This window comes from Phascolarctos cinereus, unplaced genomic scaffold (genome assembly GCF_003287225.1).
Source record: "Phascolarctos cinereus isolate Bilbo 61053 unplaced genomic scaffold, phaCin_HiC Scaffold_4;HRSCAF=312, whole genome shotgun sequence".
In the NCBI taxonomy this organism is placed as follows: Eukaryota; Metazoa; Chordata; class Mammalia; order Diprotodontia; family Phascolarctidae; genus Phascolarctos; species Phascolarctos cinereus.
The window spans coordinates 280,237,005-280,259,877 of NW_027555847.1; the positions used below are offsets into that span (position 1 = coordinate 280,237,005).

Sequence of the window (22,873 nt, forward strand, 5' to 3'; positions counted from 1 at the left end):
TAATGAATCTCATTATAATTAAGTGTATAATACTGAGTTCCTTTTTATTTTATTGCTTCTCAGACTGTTGATGCAGTGAGAATAGGATGTACGATGTTTCTGTATTTCTGTATTTTTCAGTATCTAGTTTGGGCCTTTGCAGATATTAGGCAGTTAATAAATGTCTGAATTGATTGCCTTTATTATAAACAAAACATGCAAATAATTATGTATAAGCAAGCTATATACAGGGGGAATAATCAACAGAGAGGAGGGACTAGAAATAAGAGGGATTTGGGAAATTCAGTTTGGAATTTTAGTTTGAACTTGAAGGAAGCCAGGAGGGGATGATGAGGAGGGAGAACATTTAACGCATGAGTGACAACCAGTGAAAATACCCACTTAGGAGTTAGAAGATCTTGTAGGCCATTGTCAATGGATTGAAGGGTATGGGGAGAGGGAGAAGGTGATGAAGGGGTTTGAATTCTGAACAGAGGACTTAATTTTTGATCTTGGAAGTGATAAAGAGCTACTGGAATTTATTAAGTAAAGGAATGATATGATTGGATCCGTGCTTTAAAAAAAATCACTTTGCTGGTTGAGTAGAATTTGGATTGCAGTGGGGAGAGATTTGGAGCAGGCAGACCAAACACCAGAGACTGTTGGGATAGTTGAGATGTGAGGTGATGAGGGCCTGCATCAGTGTGATGGCAGTATCAAAAGAGAGAAAGTATACTATATATTGCAACTGTGGAATCAGTAGGCTTTGGCAGCTTATTATATATGGGGGGAGTGAAAGATAGTGGGAGTCCAGGATTGCAAACCTGATGGAATAGGAGGAGGATGTTGCATTCTACGGTAATAGGGAAGGCAGTAGAAGGGGTAGAGTTTAGAGGGAAAGATAATGAATATTCTGAGATAGGTAGATTTGAGAATCTTCAGAATAGCGATGGTAATTAAAATCCATGGGAACTGATGAAGTCACCAAGTGAAGATTTATAGAGGGAGAAAAGAAGATGGCACAGGATAGAAGAGGAGCAGACTAGGACAGTCTTAGTGGACACACATGTTTATTGAGTGTCAGGGATGCAGATACATCAAAGAATACTGAGAAGGAGGGGTCACATTGATAGGAGGAGAAGAACCAGAAGCAAATGGTATCACAAAAACATCTAAGAGAGAGAATATTAAGGTCAAGAGAATGATCAACAATGTCAAAGGCTACAATAGAGGTCAAGAAGGATGAGAGGACTGAGAAAAGGCTGTTGAATTTGGAAATTAAGAGATTATTGGTACTTTGAATAGAGCAATTTGGGCTGAATGATTGGGTCAGAAGCCAGACTCTAGAGCAGTGATGTTAAACTCATGTAGAAATGGGGTCTCCTACTCCACATGTGGAGATCCCTGAGGCTCACATAAGACTTAGTTTTTGTTTTGTTTTATTTTTTAATTTATTTTGGTTTATCAACAATCAATTCCATATGCTTTTGAGTTAAAAATTTTTCTCCCCCTTCCTCCCCACCACCCTCCCCAAGATTGTGCACACTCTGATATAGGCTACACATTTACATTCCTATTAAACATATTTTCACATGAGTGAAGTTGTATGTAAAAATTAAAACCAATAGGAGGAACCATCAGAAAGAGGAAACAAAACTCAACAGAAGAGAAAAAAAAGATAGCAATTCAACTTTCACAGTTATGATTACTATCTTTGTCTTTTTTTCCATCCTTTTTTTCCCCCATTTATGCTTTTCTTTCTCCTTTCTCCTTCCCCCTCCACTAGTGTTTTGCTTTTGACCACTGCCTCCTTCAGTCTCTCCTCCCTTCTGTTATCCCATTCCCTTTTCTTCCCCTTTGCCCTTACTGCTTCTACCCTCCCTTCTATCCCTCCTCCTTTTTCTTTCCCCTTTTCCCTCCTACTGCCTAAAGGGCAAGTTAGATTTCTATACCTAACTGATTATGTTATTCCCTTCTTGAGCTAAATCTGATGGAGAATAAGGTTCAAACAATGCTCAACCCCCTCCCTTCTTTCCCTCTGCTGTAATAACGGTTTTCTGTCTTTTCCTTTAATGTAATTTACCCGTGTCTGCCTCCACTTTCTCAGTATATTTTCTAAGATCAGACTAATCCACTTACTTGAATCCATTTTAACCCACTTGATTAGATTTTTTTTTTATCATTACATCAAAGTCAACCAATATCCACCCCCTTCATGTATACTCCTTTAACATGGTGTAATAACAGTAGAGTTCTCAAGAGTGTCATCTTCCCTCGTAGGGATGTAAACAGTCTGCCCTTATTAACAACGTTTTGTATCTTTCTGTCCCATTTACCTTTTTATGTCTTTCCTGAGTCTTATACTTGAAGATCAAATTTTTTGTTGAGCTCTGCTCTTTTTACCAGGAAGGTTTGGAAGCCCCCTATTTTCGTTGAATTATCCATCTGCTCCCTTGAAAAGTCATACTCATTTTTGCAGGGTAGTTGATCCTTGGCTGCAATCCAAGTTCCTTTGCCTTACAGAATATCATGTTCCATACCCTGCAGTCTTTTAATGTAGAAGCTGCAAGGTCCTGTGTAATTCTGACTGTGGTTCCATGATATTTAAATTGTTTCTTTCTGGCTGCTTGCAGCACCTTCTCTTTCATCTGGTAATTTTGGAATTTTGTTATTATAGTCCTTGTTTTTGCTGAGGCACTGGGAGACCTGTTTGCTGGGCTGCTACACTGCTGTTCCCCCTCTTTCTTCCAGTTCAGCTGTTCCAGGTTTTATTTTTTTCCCCAGGCTGATAGTTTCTGGGTTTTCAGAAGTTGATAGGGGAGGGTGAGAGCGACTGCCTTTTTCCTCTGTCCCGGAAGCGGAACCAAGACTTAGTTTTAAAATGTAATATCATCCGTGTTTTGTTGTATTTTTATTTTTCTGTTAAAGATTATCCCAATTACATTTTTTAATATTCTTATTAAACATATTTTCAGATTAGTGATGTTGTGAGTAAAAAATTGTATTGCTGGGAAGGGAGGGTGGTGGGGAAGAAGGGGGAGAAAAATTTTTAACTCAAAAGCATATGGAATTGATTTTTGATAAATCAAAATAAATTAATAAAATAAATTAAAAAAGAAAACAAAACAAAAACTAAGTCTTATGTGAGCCTCAGGGATCTCCATATATGGAGTAGGAGACCCCATTTCTACATGAGTTTAACATCACTACTCTAGAGTCTGGCTTCTGACCCAATCATACAGCCCAAATTGCTCTATTCAAAGTACCAATGATCTCTTAATTTCCAAATTCAGCAGCCTTTTCTCAGTCCTCTCATCCTTCTTGACCTTTATGTATCCTTTGACATTGTTGATCATTCTCTTGACCTTATTATATTCCTTGTCAATTTGGGATCTCTTTCAGGTGGTGAGAAGTGTATTCTTTCTATGATTATTTTCCCTTCTGGTTCTAGGACTTCTGGGTAGTTTTCCTTTATGATTTCCTGAAAGATACTGTCCAGGCTCTTTTCTTCATCATGATTTTCAGGTAGTCCAATGATTTTTAAATTGTCTCTCCTGGATCGATTTTCTAGGTCAGTTGTTTTACTGATGAGATATTTTACGTTTTCATCTATTTTTCCTTTTTTTGTTTCTGTTTGACTGATTCTTGCTCTCTCAGAGTCATTAGTTTACATTTGTCCAATTCTAGTTTTTAACAGATTGTTTTCTTCTGTTAGTTTTTGTACTTCCTTCTTCAGTTGGCCAATTGTATTTTTTAGGGACTTGTTTTCTTCAGTGTACTTTTTTTCCCAATTGGCCAATTGCATTGTTTAAGGACTCTTTTGCCTGTCTCATTATACTTGTAAAATCCTTCTTGAGCTCTTCTAAGATGGCTTTTTGGGCTTCAGATTTTTTTGTTTGATGTTGCAGATGTGGGTTTGTTGACAGTGTTGTCCTCTTCAGAATTTCTGTCTTGATCTTCACTCTTCTCATAATATGCGTCTATGGTACATTTCTTTTTGCTCATGGTTTCTTTATTCCCTGGCCTTTAAAGAGATTGAGCTCTCCTGCTGGGGAACAAACTTCTTGGTCACTGGCTTAGTGTGCTGGGGCCTCTTATGTTGGCAACTGGAGGCTGTAGGGTTTTGGCAGCTTATCTCGTGTTGGGCTGGAATCAGCAAAGCTGGAATGTTCAGGCAGTTCTAGTTTGCCTGATTTTCCTTTCCTTTAGCTTTCTTCAGCTCCTTTTAGATGGGTGCTGCAGGGTGTTTATCTGCCTGGGATCCCTTGCAATGTTGCCTCCCTTGTTTCTGCTAATGCGCTGGGAGATTCCTTTGCGGTAGAGTGCCGAGACACCTGGTGGTTTTCTGAGCGGGGTTTCCACCAGTTTCCCCACCCTTATTGAGGCACTTGGAGGTCCAGGTGTTGGTGTTTGCCTGACACTGGGCTTCAGGATCTCCTCCTCATTGACAGTTGGAGGCTGTAGGGTTATGACAGCTTACCTGGTGTTGGATTGGAATCAGCAAGGCTGGGACTTTAGGAAGATTCTAGGTTTCTTTCTTCAGCTTCTTTCAGATGAATGCTGCAGGGTGCTTATCTGCCTAGGGCCCTTTGTAGTGCTGCTTCCCTTATTTTTGCTGAGGCACTGGGAGACCCGTTTGCTGGGCTGCTGCATTGCTGCACTGCTGTTCCCCATCTTTCTTCCAGTTCAGCTGTTCCAGGTTTGTTTGTTTTTTTCCCAGGGTGATAGTTTCTGGGTTTTCAGAAGTTGATAGGGAAGGGTGAGAGCGACTGCCTTTTTCCTCAGCCATCTTGGCTTCTGGAAGTGGAACCAAGACTTAAAGTTTTAAAATGTAATATCATCTGTGTTTTGTTGTATTTTTATTTTTCTGTTAAAGATTATCCCAATTACATTTTTTAATATTCTTATTAAACATATTTTCAGATTAGTGATGTTGTGAGTAAAAATTAGAACCAATAGGAGGAACCACCAGAAAGAGGAAACAAAACTCAACAGAAGAGAAAAAAGAATAGCAAACAGTATGCTTCGATCTGCATTCAGATTCCATAAATCTTTCTTTGGATGTGGATAACATTTTCCATCATGAAGATGTCTTAGATCCTTGTGTTGCTGGGAAGGCTTAAGTTTATCAATGTTAGTCATTACACAACGTGGCTATTGTTGTGTACAAGGTTCTCCTGGTTCTGCTCAGTTCACTCTGCATCAGACCATACAAGTCTTTCCAGGTTTTTCCAAAGTCAGTCTGTTCATCATTTCTTGTCCCAATTACATTTTAATCTCATTTGAGCCATACTCACAAGTGTTGTGGGCTGCAGGGTCTGTGAGCTGAATATGTGATACCGCTGTCTTAGAGAGTTAAGAAGAAACTGAGTCAGTTAGGTTTTGAACATTTATTAAGCATGTACCTGCTAAGCCAGATGTTGAGGGAGTTCTAGGGATAAGGAAAAAGGCAAAAGACTATCTCTGCCCTCAAGGAGTTTACAATTTAATGAGGAAAGACAACAGCAACAACAAAAAACCCAAGCACAGTGGGGAGGTGGGAGAAGTTGGGGCAGGGGGTTGTTTGATGCGGAAGTCCAGAGGAGTACAGGTACTTGAGATATGAAGAGATGGCTGGTCTGGGCTCCATCCTCACAAGGAGGTTCTCAGAGGTATGGAAGGACAGGAATAATTGGAGTAGATGGATCAGGAATTTGTAAGCCAACCCAGGTTTTTTGAGTTAGCCCGCAAGGGTGGCTCTCCTGGTCCAGTAGAATAACACTGTTCAGTGAAGGAAGAGTGTTTTTGTAGGTCTGGAGAGGAGTGGGGATAGGGTAAATGTTTACTGATCAAGGTCCCTGTTGCTGGGGCTTGAGGCTGATCTGGTGCAATAACCCTTTTACCAGTTTTAGGATTAGGGATTTCTATGTAACAAGATGTGGGGGATTAGGCTGTTTCTCAGAACAGGTTGCACAATAGGATCCTATTTTGGGTTATTATATTGTAAGTACTAGTGGGAGAATATAGACATTTGTTGTTTTTCAGTTGTGCCCAATGCTTGGTGATCCCATTTGGGGTTTTCTTGGCAGAGATGCTGGAGTGGTTTGCCATTTCCTTCTCCAGCTCATTTTACAGATGAGGAAACTGAGGCAAGCCGAGTTAAGCGACTTGCTTAGTCACACATCTAGTAAGTGTCTGAGGTCATATTTGAACTCAAGATAGTAAGTCTTCCCGACTCTAGGTCTAGCGCTCTATCTGCTACATCACCTAGCTGCCCCATACAGACATATGTGTAAACAAAATGGAAGTGATTCTCAAAATGGAGTAGTTCTGGATCCACAGAGGAGAGGTCTCTGCCCTCTAATCTGTAGGAGGAAGGAGCCTCAGGGAAAGAATCCTGAAGAAGTGTGAGTTTCAGAGCTGAAATGATCTTGCAGAGTAAGAAGTTCCTGTTGTGAGATTAGACTGCTTCACCCTTTTCTTGTCTCATCTATACCCTTAAGAAGGAAGAGGAATACTGAAGCCGAGACCCTTGTCTGACTTTGTGCCTCCCATCTTATACTGCATTTGCCTTCAGCTGATCTCCAGCATCTGTTGGAAATGACTTAACAACACAACAAAATGTATTTCTCTGCCTCACATAGTGTCTTCATGTTAGATGCAAAGAACTTATAAATAAACTTTCAAAAGCAAAACTTCTAACCTTTATACTATGTGTAAAGCACTGCCAAACAGTAGAGATGAATATAGAAAAGCAAGACTGCTTTCAAGGAGCTCACAATCTAATGGGGGAACATATGTTTTTGGCTGCAAGTTGTGTGGCACAACTTCCTTCATCAATTAATATTTCTACGTATGAAGCATAGGCAAGAATAAAAGGTCCCATTAAAAGAAATAAAAATAAAATTTAAAAATGCTCAAGGGGAAGGATTAGGAAAGTTCTAGAAATGGAATAACCTAGAAATAAGGAAGAGGAGGGCACTCAAATTTGGTACTGGAGAAAGAATGTTTAAGCCACAAGTAGGAAAACAGAAATCGGAATCAAAGTCAATAGAAAAAGTAGAACAAATTAAGGGAACTTTTTTTTTTTAGAGCGCCAAACCAGAATGTTAAGATATTAGAGGGAAGGATCACAGAAAGGGACAGTTTTGAATCATATACTTCTCTAGATGGGCAAAGGAAAGATTGAAAAGTGTGTGGGAATAGGTGACACATATAAAATTAACTGTTTAAGTAAATTAATAGGATTTTAAATAGGACGGGTAAATGTGAATAGTTGAAGGGAGAAGACTCCATGGGAAAAGACTAACGTTAAAGTACTAGAACCAAAGTTATTTGCAGGGACAGAGTGCTCACTTGAAAGAAAGGAAGAAAAGTCGATATCAAAGTCACAAGCCTAATAATCATAACCTTAAACATGAATAGATTAAACATCTGAATAAAATGAAATTCAGTGGCAGAATAGATTAAGAAAAATTTGTCATATTTAAGAACAACATCAGAAAATACAGAGCCATAAAAAATGGAAATAAAAATCTGAAAAACAATTACTCTATGTTAGGTGGTTCCAGAAAGTAGTAGTTATCATGATATTAGACAAGCCAAAACCATTATTTACAATATCAAGAGATACAGCTAGTGAAATTACATTAATACAACAAAGGTACCACAGATGAAAACAATTACTAACTAAGCATTTATACCAAGTGGTGTAGTATCTGATTTAATAAAGTAAAAAAAAAAACGGAATAGCAAAAAATATCATCTCTGCGGTATTTTTAATAGATATCTTTTCTTAGAGCTAATCTAACAGGTAAAAAGGAAAACAGTTGAATAAAATGATAGAGAGTTTAGATATCCTTGAACATAATAGCAATGAGGTTGGTGCAGTGGATAGAATGGTAGACCTGGAGTCAGAAAGTCTCATCCTCCTGAGTTCAAATCTGGCCTCAGACAGTGGGCAAGTCACTTAATTCTGTTTGCTTCAGTTTCCTTATCTGTGAAATGAAGAAAGAAATAACAAATCATTCCAGTATCTTTGTCAAGAAAACCCCAAAGAAATACAACAAAATGTATTTCTCTGCCTCACATGGTGTCTTCATGTTGGATGCAAAGAACTTATAAATAAACTTTCAAAAGCAAAACTTGTAACCTTAAAGCTGTGTAAGGCAAAGAGTGGTAAAAATTGTAATATAGGAAACCTAAACAAAAAATACAGATTTATATGGAGACAGTATTGATATTTTGAATATTGAAGTAAGAAGGGAATGCTTTCTAGGAATGGGAGACAGCAAGTATAAAGGTATAGAGACGGAGATGCAGTGTCATATGTGAGGAATGAGAAGATCAATTTGGCTTCATCATAGCCTCTGTGTGTGTGTAGTAATATATAACAAAGTTGGAGCTAAATTTTGGAAGATAACTGCCGTGCAGCAGAATTTTTATTTGATCTTGGAACTAATTCGGCCACTATAGTCACTTAAGTGGAGAGAAAGCTGGTCAGAGCTTAAGGAACATCACATTCATTTGAGATGAAAAAAGAAAAAGGAATAGACTCTTAAGAGAAATAATGAAAAAAGCAGGAATGAAAGGTGAATAGCAGTTCTAGACCTCAAATTATGGAATGAAGTGAAAACCAGAGTAACAAAATATACAGTATCTACAACATTCTAAGTTCAAAGAACAATAAAAAGAAAATGAATGTTATGTTTTTATCACTTTTTTTACATTGGAGTAGAGCAGAGAAAAATTTAACTCCCACTTTTTCTTGGAGACTTAGCAGACTATGAGCATTGATTGTTATATATGTTTGATAATTGATGAATGGGATGGTTTTGCTAAACTGTTTTCTTTTAAAATCTTTTTTTTCCCCAAGGGCTGGAGCGGTTAGAGATTTGAAGAGGAAGGGAGAGATATATTTGGAAATGAATGTGAAATAAAAGTGTATGAGTTAGATAAGCAGTTTAAAGTATGTCATTCTTAGAGCAAATTTATTTATATTAGAATTTAATCTTTCATTTATTACTACCATTTTTGTCTCATACACATATAAAAAGCATGCACCATTTTGCAGTATTTATAACTTTTTTTCCTTTTTATCCAGTAACTTTTTTCCCTATTCTAAATTTTATTAAACTGATTTTGTTTTTAAAGGGCATGGATGTTGTTAGACCAGTACAGAAAGAAGTCAAAACTTTTCCGTACTAAAGTGCTCTTGGCTCCTCTAGGAGATGATTTCCGTTATAGTGAAAGCTCTGAATGGGATCAGCAGTACCAGAATTATCAGAGAATTTTTGATTATTTGAATTCTCAGCCTGAATTACATGTCAAGGTAATTTGAAAATATTTAGATATAAATGATAAAATTGAAGTTGAGCTTTCTTAATAAAACTTCTCTAGTTTCTTTGCATTGCATTTCTGTCTTTTTTAGAATTTAAATTTTGTATGAAATATAAAGTCCTCTGTTCAGGATTTAAAATTCTTAATGCCCTGTTTCCTTCCTACTTTTCAGCCTTCTTAAACCTTGCTCTTCTCCATACTCTCTCTGATCCAACTATGCCAGGCAAATTCAAATAGAAATGGATCTCCCTGGGCTGTGTGTTTGACTTAGAAAAACGCAAATTAACATTATCTGTGTTGTATTGTATTTTGTTAAACATTTCCCAATTCCATTTCAATCTGGTTCTGGCTGAAAGAAACCATAACACAAGAGGCTGATACCTCTGAACTACACTGAGTTGGACATCTCTGAACTATGCAAGCTTAACTTGCAGGTCCTCCAATGTAACCTTCCATTTCCTGTATCCATGGCCCCATGTTTGGAATACTCTGCCACCCCATCTCTGCACATGTGCCCCTTAGTTTCCTCTGGCTTCCTTCAAGACTCGACTTAAAAGGTGGGAATCTTCTCCAGGGGGCCTATGCCTTCCCCTTTCAGATTCCCTTCATCTACTTTGTTTATCTCATATATTGCCTGGTTCTTTACATGTTGTCTCTCCCAGGGGAAAGTACACTCCTTGAGGGCTTAAAAATTTTTTGTGTGTGTGTTTCTAGTGCTTAGCACAATGCCTGGCACATAGTAAGTATTTTAAATGCTTGCTGGCCAGTTGATTCACTTTATTTTATATTTGGGGTCTGATTTTTTTTCTTAGAGAGTAGAGAATTTACCTCTTATTTGGTTGAAAATATGAGGGCACAGTGATTCTAATAGTATCATTTTTCTCTTGACAGTTTTTTTTTTCATGGAATTGAGTTCTTTGTTGAGGTAGATGAGCTTAACATGAATGTGACACAGAAATGACCAATACTGGGAGAATAAATCCAGTAGCGTTGCTCTTAGGTGATCAGAAATGCCCAACTTAGAACATCCTCTTAATGAGAAAGTGGAAAAAGCTTTTCATTTCAGTACTATGTTAAGGAAGTTGCCATTAGAATGAATGTGTATTTGTCATGTGTTTAACACACATATTCATGCACAGTTGTAAATATTGAGAACTTGAATTATTGATATCATTTCCTTTTTTAACCCAGAGAACCAAAATAAAATAATTTATAACAATACATATCTCATATAAAGAATCAGTGTATCAGATATCTTAGATATTCATTTGAAAGCCCAGAGCACCATGCATCAATTGAAAAATTCATCTTGTCTTTATTTGTGTTTTTAATCTGTTATAATACCAATAGATGGTTTTTTCTTTTAATTCAGTTAGCATTTATTCAGCAACTGCTATGTGCCAGGCACTATGTTAAGCACTGGGATGTTTTTTAAAAAAAAAAAGAGGTAAAAACAGGTCTGTGCTGTCATGGATCTTACAGTTTAATTTAAAGTTCTGATTTTTTAATTTATTGCCTAGATCACTTCTTTTTATCTGACAAAAAAAGAAATATCAGCCTACACACTAAAAGCAACCTTTAATCAAAGCATTTGGAAAAGATGTTCATTCCATTGTAACCATTAGTTATTTGTACTATATCTACCCAAGGTTAGAGCTAGAACAGACCTTTGATATCTCTTAGTCTAACACTTTCATTTTACAGATGAAGAAACTGAGGTCTACCTACAGAAGTGAAATGACTTTGTATTTGCTGATATCATTCAAATAGTGACTAGGCTTCCACCTGTTTAGTCTAATGATTCCTATTGAACCTTATTGGTGACTTTACTTCAGGCTCCGTATTTATTAACCTTTCTGATTGTTGCTTTGTGTTCCTTCCTGCTAAAATCCTTACATATGTGTGTGCCATGTGTTTCAGGTTTTTGCCACTCAGAAGTGACTTTTTTATCAAAGCAATACTGAGTGAATAGGTAGAATTTGATTCCCCAGGCACTCTTGATTTGCTTGCATTTATATGGTTATAGTATTCCTTTACATTTCAAATGAAAGTTCTGAATTTCAAGGATGTTGATTTCTCATTTCTCATTACTCTTCACTTTGTAGAAAATTAATAAAGAAGTAGTTCTTTAGTTTTACTTTCTGGGACTGTGTGGTTCAAGCTGTTAATATGCCCAGGTATAGAAAATGAAAGCAAGAAAAATCACAGATGATTTTTGTGTATATACCTATTCACATGCATTATATGCAAAAATTATGACATCAGGAAATGGATAACTAATTTACATATATGTTTAAAGCAAGGATTCTTAAATCTTGCATCAATGAACTTACTGTTTTTTGAGGGGGCAGGAGTTTGGGGAAAAAATATTTTGGTAACTATTTCAGAATAATCACTTTCTCTTATATGCCTATGTATTTAATGTTATGAATCTAAAACTGTTATTCTGAGAATGGTTCTCTGATACCATAAAGATTAGGAAGCCCTGGTTTAGAGAGTGTCCACAGAAATACATTGCATATTTTTAATATATTTATAAAAGACTGTCACTTTATAAAAGACTTGCTTGCACTGTCAGGTACAAGCCTATATTTTCCCCCCTCTTGTGTATTAAAGTTTAATGTTACCTGCAGATGCTTTTCAAAATTTAAACAGTTTTAATCACTAGTCAGTTAAATTTGATTTAATTATGTTGCTTCAAATGGATAACTGGATCACATTTTTTCATTGTTTATATTTCGTATTTGTGCTGTTCTCGTGGACAGATAGTAGTTTCTAAACAATCTCTTTTTATGACTCGTTGCCCTAGTAGTACTCCTTTCTGCTAAGCCATAATTTCTCACATTTTTGAAGCCTGTTAATCAGTTATTTCTTAAACTTGTGGAATATTCTGCTTCTCATCTTCTTTGTGTCTTATTTACAAAATCCTGATTTCTGGGTTTCCCACTTGTCACTTTCAGAGAGAGGTTAGGAACTAAACATTTAGAAGTTAAGTGGTTTGGGGCATCTAGGTGGCACAGTGGATAGAGCACTGGCTCAAATCCGACCTCAGACACATAACACTAGCTGTGTGACCCTGGGCAAGTCATTTAACCCCACTGCCTAAAACAACAACAGCAACAAAAAAAAGAAGTTAAGTGGTTTTCACCTTAGCATCTGATTTTTTCCCAGCAGTTTTGTGCATATGTTTAAGCTAAGTGAATGTAAGATCTGTTTTCATAATTTGTGATTTGTTATGAATAAGAGAGCAAGCATTATTTAGTATTTGCCACATTTTATTAAAATGCCTCTGATCATCCAAAGTATGTGTTGAAGCAGTATTTTCACCCTAAACACTTATCATTGAAATTTTTGTTTCCACTTTAAAATTCCTGAACTATTAATTGAAGATAATAATTATTATATTACTTTCTTTTTAAAAACAGATTCAATTTGGTACTTTATCCGATTATTTTGATGCCTTGCATAAAGTAGATACACAATACAAAAAAACTACTAAATCGTCATTTCCTGTTCTGAGTGGAGATTTCTTCACATATGCTGACAGAGATGATCACTATTGGAGTGGATATTTTACATCAAGACCTTTCTATAAACGAATGGATAGAATGATGGAGTCTTACTTAAGGTAAGTGTAACAATTTCAAAACCCATGTCCTATAGAGCAATATTTTTATTTATTCACATTATGTAATAAATGAGCAAATTGGAGATCCTAAGGTTTATTCTTGGATTCTCTTCCTTCTTCCTTGCCTCACATGATACTAATTGTGTATCAGCTAAAGTAATGTTTATTAATGCTTCATTTATATGGAGGTTACCTACCCAGTAACCACAACTGACCAGAATATAAAGAACTCTGAAATAAGCAACCGAATTGATGTAAAAAGCCTATATTTTAAAGAGATAACACTTTTAGTCCTAGGAGTACCCCTCAGATTCCAGTGAAATCCTATTTAAAAAAAAAAATAAATTTATTTATTTTTAGTTTTCAACATTCACTTCCATAAGCTTTTGAGTTCCAAATTTTCTCCACATCTCTCCCCTTCCCCCGCCCCAAGACAGCATGTAAATTGATGTAGCCTCAGCATATACATTTATATTAAACCTGTTTTCACATTAGTTATGTTTAAAGAAGAATTAGAATCAATGGGAGAAACCATAAGAAAGAAACAAAAAAAAAAAGAGAGAGCAGATAATATGCTTTGATCTGCATTCAGACTCCGTAGTTCTTTTTCTAGATGTGGACAACATTTTGCATCATGAGTCTTTTGGAGTTGTCTTAGAACCTTGCATTGCATATGGAGCCTGAAGTTAGTCATCACACAATGTTGCTGTTACCGTGTACGATGTTCTATTGGTTCTGCTCACTTCAGTCAGCATCAGTTCATATGAGTCTTTCCAAGTTTTTCTGAAGTCTGCCTGCTTATCATTTCTTATAGCACAATAGTATTCCATTATACTCATATAGCACAACTTGCTCAGCCATTCCCCAACTGAAGGGCATCCCCTCAATTTCCAGTTCTTTGCCACCACAAAAAGAGCTGCTATACATATTTTTGTACATTTAGGTCATTTTCTCATTTGTATGATCTCCCTGGGATACAGCCCTAGAAGTGCTATTGCTGGGTGTGTAAATTTTTATGGCCCTTTGGGTATAGTTCTAAATTGCTCTCCAGAATGGTTGGGTCATTTCACAAGTCCACTAACAGTGCATTAGTGTTTCAGTTTTCCCACGTCTTCTCCAACATTTATCATTTTCCTGTTTTATCGTGGCCAATCTGATAGGTGTGATGTGGTACCTCAGGATTGTTTTGATTTGCATTTCTCTAATCAATAGTGATTTAGAGCATTTTTTCATATGACTATAGATAGCTTTAATTTTTTCCTCTAAAAACTGCCTGTTCATACCCCCATTTATCATTTGGGGAATGATTTGCATTCTTATAAATTTAACTCAGTTCTCTATATATTTTAGAAATGAAGTCTTTATCAGAGACACTGGTTGTAAAAATTCTTTCCCAGTTTTCTGCTTCCCTCCTAATCTTGGTTGCATTGGCTTTTTTTGTGCAAAAGCTTTTCAATTTAATGTAATCAAAATGATCCATTTTGCATTTCATAATGTTCTCTATCTCTTGTTTGGTCATAAATTTTTCCATTCTCCCGTAAATCTGACAGGTAAATTGCTCCTTGTTCTCCCAGTTGCCTATTAACTCTTAATTGCAATAGAATATGAAAAAATTTGCTAGAGGGGCAGCTAGGTGGCGCAGTGGATAGAGCTCTGGCCTTGGAGTCGGGAGGACCTGACCTCAAATCCAGCCTCAGACCCATAACACTTACTAGCTGTATGACCCTGGGCAAGTCACTTAACCCCATTGCCTAGCCAAAAACAGAAACAACAATAACAAAAAATTTGCTTGAGTGGTTTCGTAATCGGAGAATCTCAGAGTTGTCTGGGACTTCAGACTGTACTTATTTCTCATGTTACATCATCTTAAAGGGGAAAGGGTGACAGACATACAGATAGTATGAAGAAATTTAAGCTGATAGCCTGACTTTAAATGAGGACCATGAAAAAAGTAGTTACAAAAAGTAAACAAAATAACAACTGAAAAAAGTATATGGTAGCAATTTTTGATAAGGCTTCGTGATCATCATTATAAATATTTATAGCCAAGGAGAAATTAAATGGGTATTATATCCATTTTAATAATAGTTCAATCTATCTTGGCAAGATTTCCATCCAAAATAATGAAAATTAAAGTTTTCATACAGTATAAGTCAGTTACTTGTGGACAGTACCATTCCTTTACAATTCTGGAATAATTAGTATTGCTAATTTATCATGCAAATTTATATATTTTTACAAATTATGATATTAGTGTTATGTCTTATGCCATTGTAAATTTTCATATTTTATTAAAAATAGAGAACATTTCTTTGGCGTATTGATTTAAGTGATATAAAAGACACAGATGTTAACACGTTTAAGATGAAGAAACTTTTGTTAATATCATTTTCTAGATGAAAGTCTTTTGGAAAATTTTAAAAATCATTGTAAATTTTTGAATATGATTGTTTTTCTGACCTATGATTTCATAAGTTTTGGAGAGTACCTGGGTATGATATTCCCTCCACCAATTCAGATCCTTGGCTTTATCTACAATTTATAGATTCATGGGATTTAGACTTGGAAGGAAACTTAATAGGTGTTCTCTTAAAAAAGGGGAACTTGAACCCCTTAATTTACATATGCAGAGATAGGCTTACAGAGGTTAAGTGACTTTGCAAAGGTCAGAAATAGGGATATTTGGAAGAGATAACCAGTTCAGCTTTAGAAGCTTTGAGTTTGAGGTGTTTATGGCATATCTCGTTTTAGATGTCCAAGTGCCAGTTGTTGATAGAGGACTTGAACTCAGGAGAGAGGTGATGAGTTGTAGATCTGGGAGTTATCTGAAGAGATGATAATTAAATCTATGGATGCTGATATATTCAGAGAGAAAGAGAGAGGACAGAGAAATGAGGAAAGCTCCCAGAAAAGGAGCATTGGGGAATACCAACTGGTAGGAAAAATGATATAAATTGTGCTCCATGTTTCTGTCGGTTCCAAATGTGATGCAATGGATCAATCAGAACTTGAGTGCAAATACGCTTAATAAAAATATATCGAGGGGCAGCTAGGTGGCTTAGTGCAAAGAGCTCTGGCCTTGGAGTCAGGAGGACCTGAGTTTGAATCCGATCTCAGACACATTACACTTACTAGATGTGTGACCCTGGGCAAGTCACTTAACCCTGATTGCCTCATCAAAAAAAAAAAATTCAGGTATCTCCAGGTAGAACCAGTTCTCCATGTGGTTAAAAAGCAATTTCAGTAAGATAAAAGCAGATTGAAAACTAGTTGGTAAGGTAATTTCCTGGATTCTCAGGAGCTCTCTACCAAAGTTCTAAAAAACACTTTCATATTCCTGTTACCCAACACGCTCATAGGTCCCAGTTCAATCTGTAAAAACATAGTTAATCTATAGTTCTTTGGGCCTTCACCACAGTTTTCTTGCTCACAACAGTCCTGGTTGGTGGTGTTGAAGTGTGAGGGGTTAATTCACTCTTTCCCTATTTCTTTGGTACCCTGGCACACAACAAGCCAGTGAACAAAGCTGAAAGGGAAAAACCATGAGAGAATAGTACTACAAAAATCCAGAGAGGAGAGAATATCTAGGAGAAAAGGGTAGTCAGGAGTGTCAAATGCAGTTGAAAGTCAAGAAGGATAAGAACTGAGAAAAGATCAGAATATTTGCCGTTAAAGAAAGGATAGTAAAGTCTTTGTTTTTGTTTTTTGTTTTTGCTTTTTTGGCTAAGCAGTGGGGTTAAGTGACTTGCCCAGGGTCACACAGATAGTGTCAAGTGTCTGAGGCTGGATTTGAATTCAGGTCTTCCTGACTCCAAGGCCAGAGCTCTATCCACTGTGCCATGTAGCTGCCCCTGGATGGTAATTTTGGAGAAAGCATTTTCATTGGATTGATGAAGTCAGAAGCCAGATTGAAAAGAGAGGTGAAGTGTATTGCAGTGCATGGCAAGGAAGTGGGGGACAAGTATAAACAATGTTTTTAGGACCTTAGCTGAAAAAGGGAGCACATGTGTGTGGTATACTCATTCTCATTGTCTCTGTCTCTCTCTCTCTCTGTCTCTCTCTCTCTCTGTCTCTCTCTCTCTCTCTCTCTCCTCTCTTTCTCTCTCATGCTCTTAATAAAAAGGAGACGCTTGTTTTTTTGGTTTTTGAGATGAAGAGAAGGCAAGAAGAGGGAATGCAAGGAGAATAGCCTCCATTTTCTCAGTAAGAGTAAGAACCTGAGATTGTGGAAGGTTATGAGGAGAGAACAGTTTTAGAACAACCTCTGTTGGGAATGAGATAGGGAACCACTCAAATAGGAGTGAAAGGATTACCTTATTGCAAAGAATGCCCAATTTAGATTAGATACTGTGAATTTTAGTGGATCTACTATACCAGCTCTGTTCATCAACATGAGATATGAGTTGAAGAGGTGAATGGTGGGAGTGTAATGTAAGGTTCTGATCAGGCCAGGACAGAAGAGTCAGAGATGTGATCATCAAGCACAGTGTGGAGTTGAACTAATTAGCTCTAGGTTAGAGAAGGGAGGAAGTGGAGAAGTCAGAGCAAGGGTAAATAGCTTGAGAAAGTACTGAGGGATGCAGGAATTAGATGTCCTAAAGAGGCAAAGTCTAGGGAGAAAATCGAACAAGATGTGAGCTTATGTTTAGATAGAAGAATAATAGCTTACATTTCGGTAGAGTTTTAAGGTTTGCTAAATACTTTACAAATGTTCTCTCCTTTTATCTCCACAGCAACCCTGGGAGTTAGGTGTTGTTAAGGAGATTGGTAAATGTATTGGGTGGTATCTGAAATCAATTCCTCCTTATTCCAGGTCTAGCTCTCTAGCCTCTTTGCCTTCATTTAGTTTGTTTAACTACTCCCCCTCTTCTTAAATCTTCACCTCTGGTCAGTTGCCTAGTACTGCTAGTCCTGCACGTAGAATAGTTTTTCATATATCTCTCATCTCTCTACTCTCACTGTCGTCACTTTGGTTCAGATCTTAGTTATCTATCAATTGGTGTATTGTAATAGTTCCTTCTAACTGGTTTTGTTTCTAGTCTTTTAATTCATTTCTAATACAGCTGGAAGATTAATTTTCTTAATTAGATTTGATCTAATTCATAGGTCTAACCATGTCAGTCCTTTGCTCAAAAATCCATGTTGATGTTAGGGTAACGTATAAATTCCCTTATCCTGGCATTTAAGGCCTTTCACAATTTGACTCCAGCCTTTCTTTCCAGCCTTATTTCACATATGTATTACATATTCCAGCCAGACTGCCTACTAGGATATTTTTGGTGAAGAATGGGGATGAGCTGAAGTTGGAGGGAGGTGGCTATGGGGGGAACAAATTGAGTGAGACTGTGAAGATGTACAAAGTGGTTGCAGCTACAAGGGAGACCAAGGTGATGGATGTGATGCCAAGGAGGTTTCCATTATGACAAAATGGGAGGCAGAAATTAGTACAGAAAAGATGAGTATTATTGACCACATTGAAGACCATTTTGAATGTTCTTTTGCCTCTGACTTTATAGATAGTGAAGTTGACAAAATTTTGCCTACTGCTTTCCTCTTCTCTGGTAATGGAATTAAATGACTTTTAGATTTTTAATTTTGTGGGAGCAGCTTTTCTTTTAGAAATACACATTGAAATTACTCCTTTGATTTCTAACCTTCTTTTTCCCCATCCTTAACTAGTCTGAGAAGTGTTCAGTACGTTGTAAAATATTGCTAAAATAATTTTTTTTTAAATAATGAAGTAAAGGCTACTTTTTGTTGGGAAGGAGGAGAGAACTACTTAATTGCTTCTGGTTGGGGAGAAGGAGAAAACTACTCTGCTGCTTCTGCTAATTTTCTTTTTGCTTACCCAAGCCCAAAATGCACCCATTCCTCCTTTTGGCTTGCTGAAATCGTCTTTTAATTCCCAGTGTTGCTGCCTCTTCCTCGTCTTCGTCTTCTTCTTCCAGTTGGGGTTAAGTGATTTGCCCAGGGTCACACAGCTAGTGTCAAGTGTTTGGTCTAAGGATGGATTTGAACTCAGGTCCTCCTGCTTCAGGGCTGGTGCTCTATCCACTGTGCCACCTAGCTGCCCCCTGCTGCCACTTCTTCCATGAAGCCTTATTTAATCACTGCAACTAAAAATCATCTGGCCTTTAAATTTTCTTATTGCATTTTTCTTGGATCTCCTTTGTCCTACACATACTCCCTTAAATCATTTTTTTTAACCCCCCATTCTTTTTTTTTTTTAATATAAAGTCCTTGAAGGACTTTTATCTGTGAAAACCCAGTGCTTAGGTGCAGCTGGGTGGCACAGTGGATAGAGCACCAGCCATGGAGTCAGGAAGACCTAAGTTCAAATCCAGCCTCAGACACTTGAAACGTAGTAACTGTGTGACCTTGGGGACGTCACTTAACTCCATTGCCTTTAAAAAAAAAAAGAAAAGAAAAAACCCAGTGCTTAGCCAAGCCCCTTGAACTCAGTAGATTATAGTTTTTATGCTTCATGAATATTCTTCAGTTGTTTTCATTGTTGTTAAATCTGTTTAGTCATTTATATAGAGTGAATTGGACATGCATAGGAATGTGAGCTCTGTGTATCTGCATATCTTTAAGGGTAAGAATGGATAGAAGATTTCCAAGTAATTTAAAACTAAATCATCCAAATCACATTAAACCATTTCCCTTCCCTCTCATAGCTATTTTTAGGTAGTCTGGTTGCATTCTCACACATGCTTGCTACTAACTGGTGATTGTTTCTGCCTCGTAACATATGAAATAAAGAGAGCAGTAAGTGGCAATAGAAGTATTTCCTGCACAATGAAGTGTTCTTTAGAGGTTTTATTTTTTCACTATGTGCATAAGCAATGGAGATGTAAAGGCAAAGACAAGACAGTTCGTGTTCTTAAGTAATTTACATTCTACTGAAGGGCAAAAGGTATATATTGATAAATAATTTGGGGTAGGAGAAAGTATTAACCACCAGAGGAATGTGAGGACCAAGCAAAGCTTTACCTAGGAGATGGTATCTGTGTTGAACTTTTAAAGAAGATGAGGAATCTGAGGGGTAGAGGTGAAGAGGAAAATGAATTCTCCAGAGAACTTCTGGCTGCCTGAATGAAAGTTGACTGCCTAGCTTCCACATACCTACTTCAGCAAACCTGAAATTCATACTAGATTGAAGAATGATTAAAAACTTGAATGAAGAAGTAAAATAAACAGCTTAATCCACCCTCAAGCTCCTCAGATGGTCACCCAGAGGCCCACATAGGAGAGGGACCTTCCAGAAAAGTCAGTGCCAGACCAGGCCCTGAAACTAGGGGCCTAATGAGACCAGAGATCTGGATGGCCTGCAAGTCTCTGTCAAAAGCAGAAAGAAGGAAGGCCTTCCCTGAGTGCCCCAGGACAGTTACAAAACTCCATTGCGGTCAGCCTTAGTTTGGTTGGAAACTTTAGAAGTAACCAGTGGATTGCGGCAGTACTCAGACCATGAAAGACCAGGGGCTTTTAGTTCACCAGTCCTAAGACATAAAGGATCCTGAAAATCCAGCACGGTGAACCTTAAAGATCTAGGGGATCCAGGATAGAAGCAGGGCCAATCATCTCATCCAAAAATTAAATTTTAAATCAACTGAAGCTAGAGAGATGATTAAATGAAAGACAATGACTATTGGTATGAATAAAAAAAATTACTGTAGGTCTAGGAAAGCTTCAAAATCCAACTAGAAGAAGAGTATAACTCCATAAGAACTATGACTTAGAGGGAAAAAATGGATTTTTCATAAAGGATAAATGAATATCTAAATGAAGTGGAGTCAAAGAAATGACATTAAAAGTTCAGGAGGAAAGTAATGGAAAGAGAATAAATTTATAAGATAAAGTGGTAAGTCTTAATCACATAATAGACTTCTTAAAAATTAAAATGGTCCAGAAAGAAATAATTGAGTCCATGAGAAAGGTAGAAGTATTAGGGGGAAAAATGAAAATATTGAAAAATATGAAAAATTATAAGCTACTAGGTTAAAAAGAAAGGAAAAGATGTCAGTTAATTTAAGCATCACTGCAGTCCCTGAAAAAACGTGATAATGCCTTGATAATATTTTTCAACAAATCATAAATGAAAACTGCTTAAATCTGTTAGAACAGAGGACAAAGTGAACATTGAGATGATCCCCTGATCATCTGCTAATGAAAATGAAAAGTTCCAGGAACATCATAGATAAAATCAAGAGCTTCCAAATCAAAGGAAAAAACAGTCCCCAAGCATCCAGAAAAGAGGAATTAAAGTACCAAGGGGTTATAGTCACATTGGGTCTGGGAACTTTTACTATGAGAGGTCATAGAATATATTCTAATATACAAGTGAAAGAGACTTAGAAAAAAAAAACAATTTAAACCTGTGACACTGAGTTTAATCCTACAGGGGAGAGGGGGGGGAAATGGATCTTTAATGGAATTGAGAACTTTTCAGGCATTTTTGATGTAAAGGTCAAAGCTGAGTAGCAACTTGGAAATATAGAAATAAGGAATTAGAAAAACTTAAAGAAGTTTATTCTCCACAGGAAGGAACTGTATGATGATACAGTGCTAAGATTTTAATAGCAAGAAAAAATAAATGTCCCTTTAGGAGCTTAACGTCTTTTAACATTCATTTTTTAAAATTTTGATTTCCAGCTTCTTTCCCTTCCTCTAGCCTCTGTCCCACCCATTGAGAAGGCAAGCAATTTGGTATCAAATATACATATGAAATCATGCAAAACCTTTCCATGTAAGGCATGTTGCCCCTTCTCTCTCCCCCGAGAAAAAGAAAGAAAAGAAAACTAAAGAGAAAAAATATATGCTTCAGTCTTCACTCAGAGTTGATCAGTTCTTTCTGGTGTTGTACAGTGTTTTTGATAATGAGTCCTTTGGAATTGTCTTGGATCATTGTATTGATCAGAGTGGCTATGCCTTTCACAGTTGATCATTGTTATAATATTGCTCTTATTGTATACAATGATCTCTTGGTTCAGCTCACTTCACTTTGCGTCAGTTCATGTCAGTCTTCCCTGTCATTGTAGCAGGTCAGGTTCTTATTTTGTTGTTTGCTCATTTTTCCAGCCTGTTGTTTGATTTTGATCTTTATGTTAAAGTTAAGTTCTGCTTTTCTGGGAGTGGGGTGGGATTCCCAAACTGCAAATTTTTTCATGCAGTTCTCTTTACACCTAGTTCTGGGTATCTCTAAAATTTCAGTGCTTCCAAGGTTGTATGAACCTGGGAGAGTTGTGTTTACTGCCCTCCTGCTCTGGTCTTTACCCAGGAAAGGCCCTACTGCTTTATAGCTGCAAGTGCTAAGCATTCCTCTTTCTTGGAACCAGGGTCCCTCCTCTCTTGTGACCAAAAGGTCTACTTTCTTCCTTGAAACTGTGATCCAGGACTGGATATGAGCAGTGGAGTTGCACAAAATAACTCACAGTCCTGTGTCCAGTGCTAGCAGAGGGGTCCTGGGGACCTGTAATATCTTTTTGACCAGTTTTCCAATCCCTTTACCATCTCTGGGCTGAGAGTTACTGACATTGCTGCTGTATGCACACCAGACCAACCCCCATCCCAGTGTCACAGATTTCTCCTTCTGACCCCATAAATTGTTTTGGGCTTGAAAAATTTCTCACTCTAATCCTTTTTTTTTTTTGCGTGCCACAGCTGCATTTTATTTGAAGCATTACTTCAGAGCTTTTTGAAAGGAATGTTGGGACAGCGGCTGTTGCGTTACCTCTACTCCACTACCATGGCTCCACCTTACCTTAATGTCTGTTAAGCATATTTAAGGAGTTAAAAAAAACGGAGGGTGGATCAGTTATGTTCTGAGAGTTTAAAGAGGTGAAAGAGAAGAGAGAGGAAAACAGAAACTGGTGTAGAAATAAGAACTGAAACTTAGGAGAAGAGTAATAAACCTTGGGGAAGGAGCAGGAGAAATGGCATAAGGTTATC

At 37.2% G+C, this 22,873-nt stretch overlaps 1 protein-coding gene across 1 annotated transcript in view; it reads left to right on the forward strand.

Annotated features, from left to right (window-relative positions):
- The window catches only part of MAN2A1 (mannosidase alpha class 2A member 1), a 205,063-nt gene that overhangs the window by 87,324 nt on the left and 94,866 nt on the right, over positions 1-22,873 (forward strand). The window contains exons 8-9 of the mRNA XM_020968826.2: positions 9,112-9,289; positions 12,723-12,925. Of these exons, the coding sequence (XP_020824485.1) occupies positions 9,112-9,289; positions 12,723-12,925 (381 nt within the window). The remainder of the gene's footprint in view (positions 1-9,111; positions 9,290-12,722; positions 12,926-22,873) is intronic.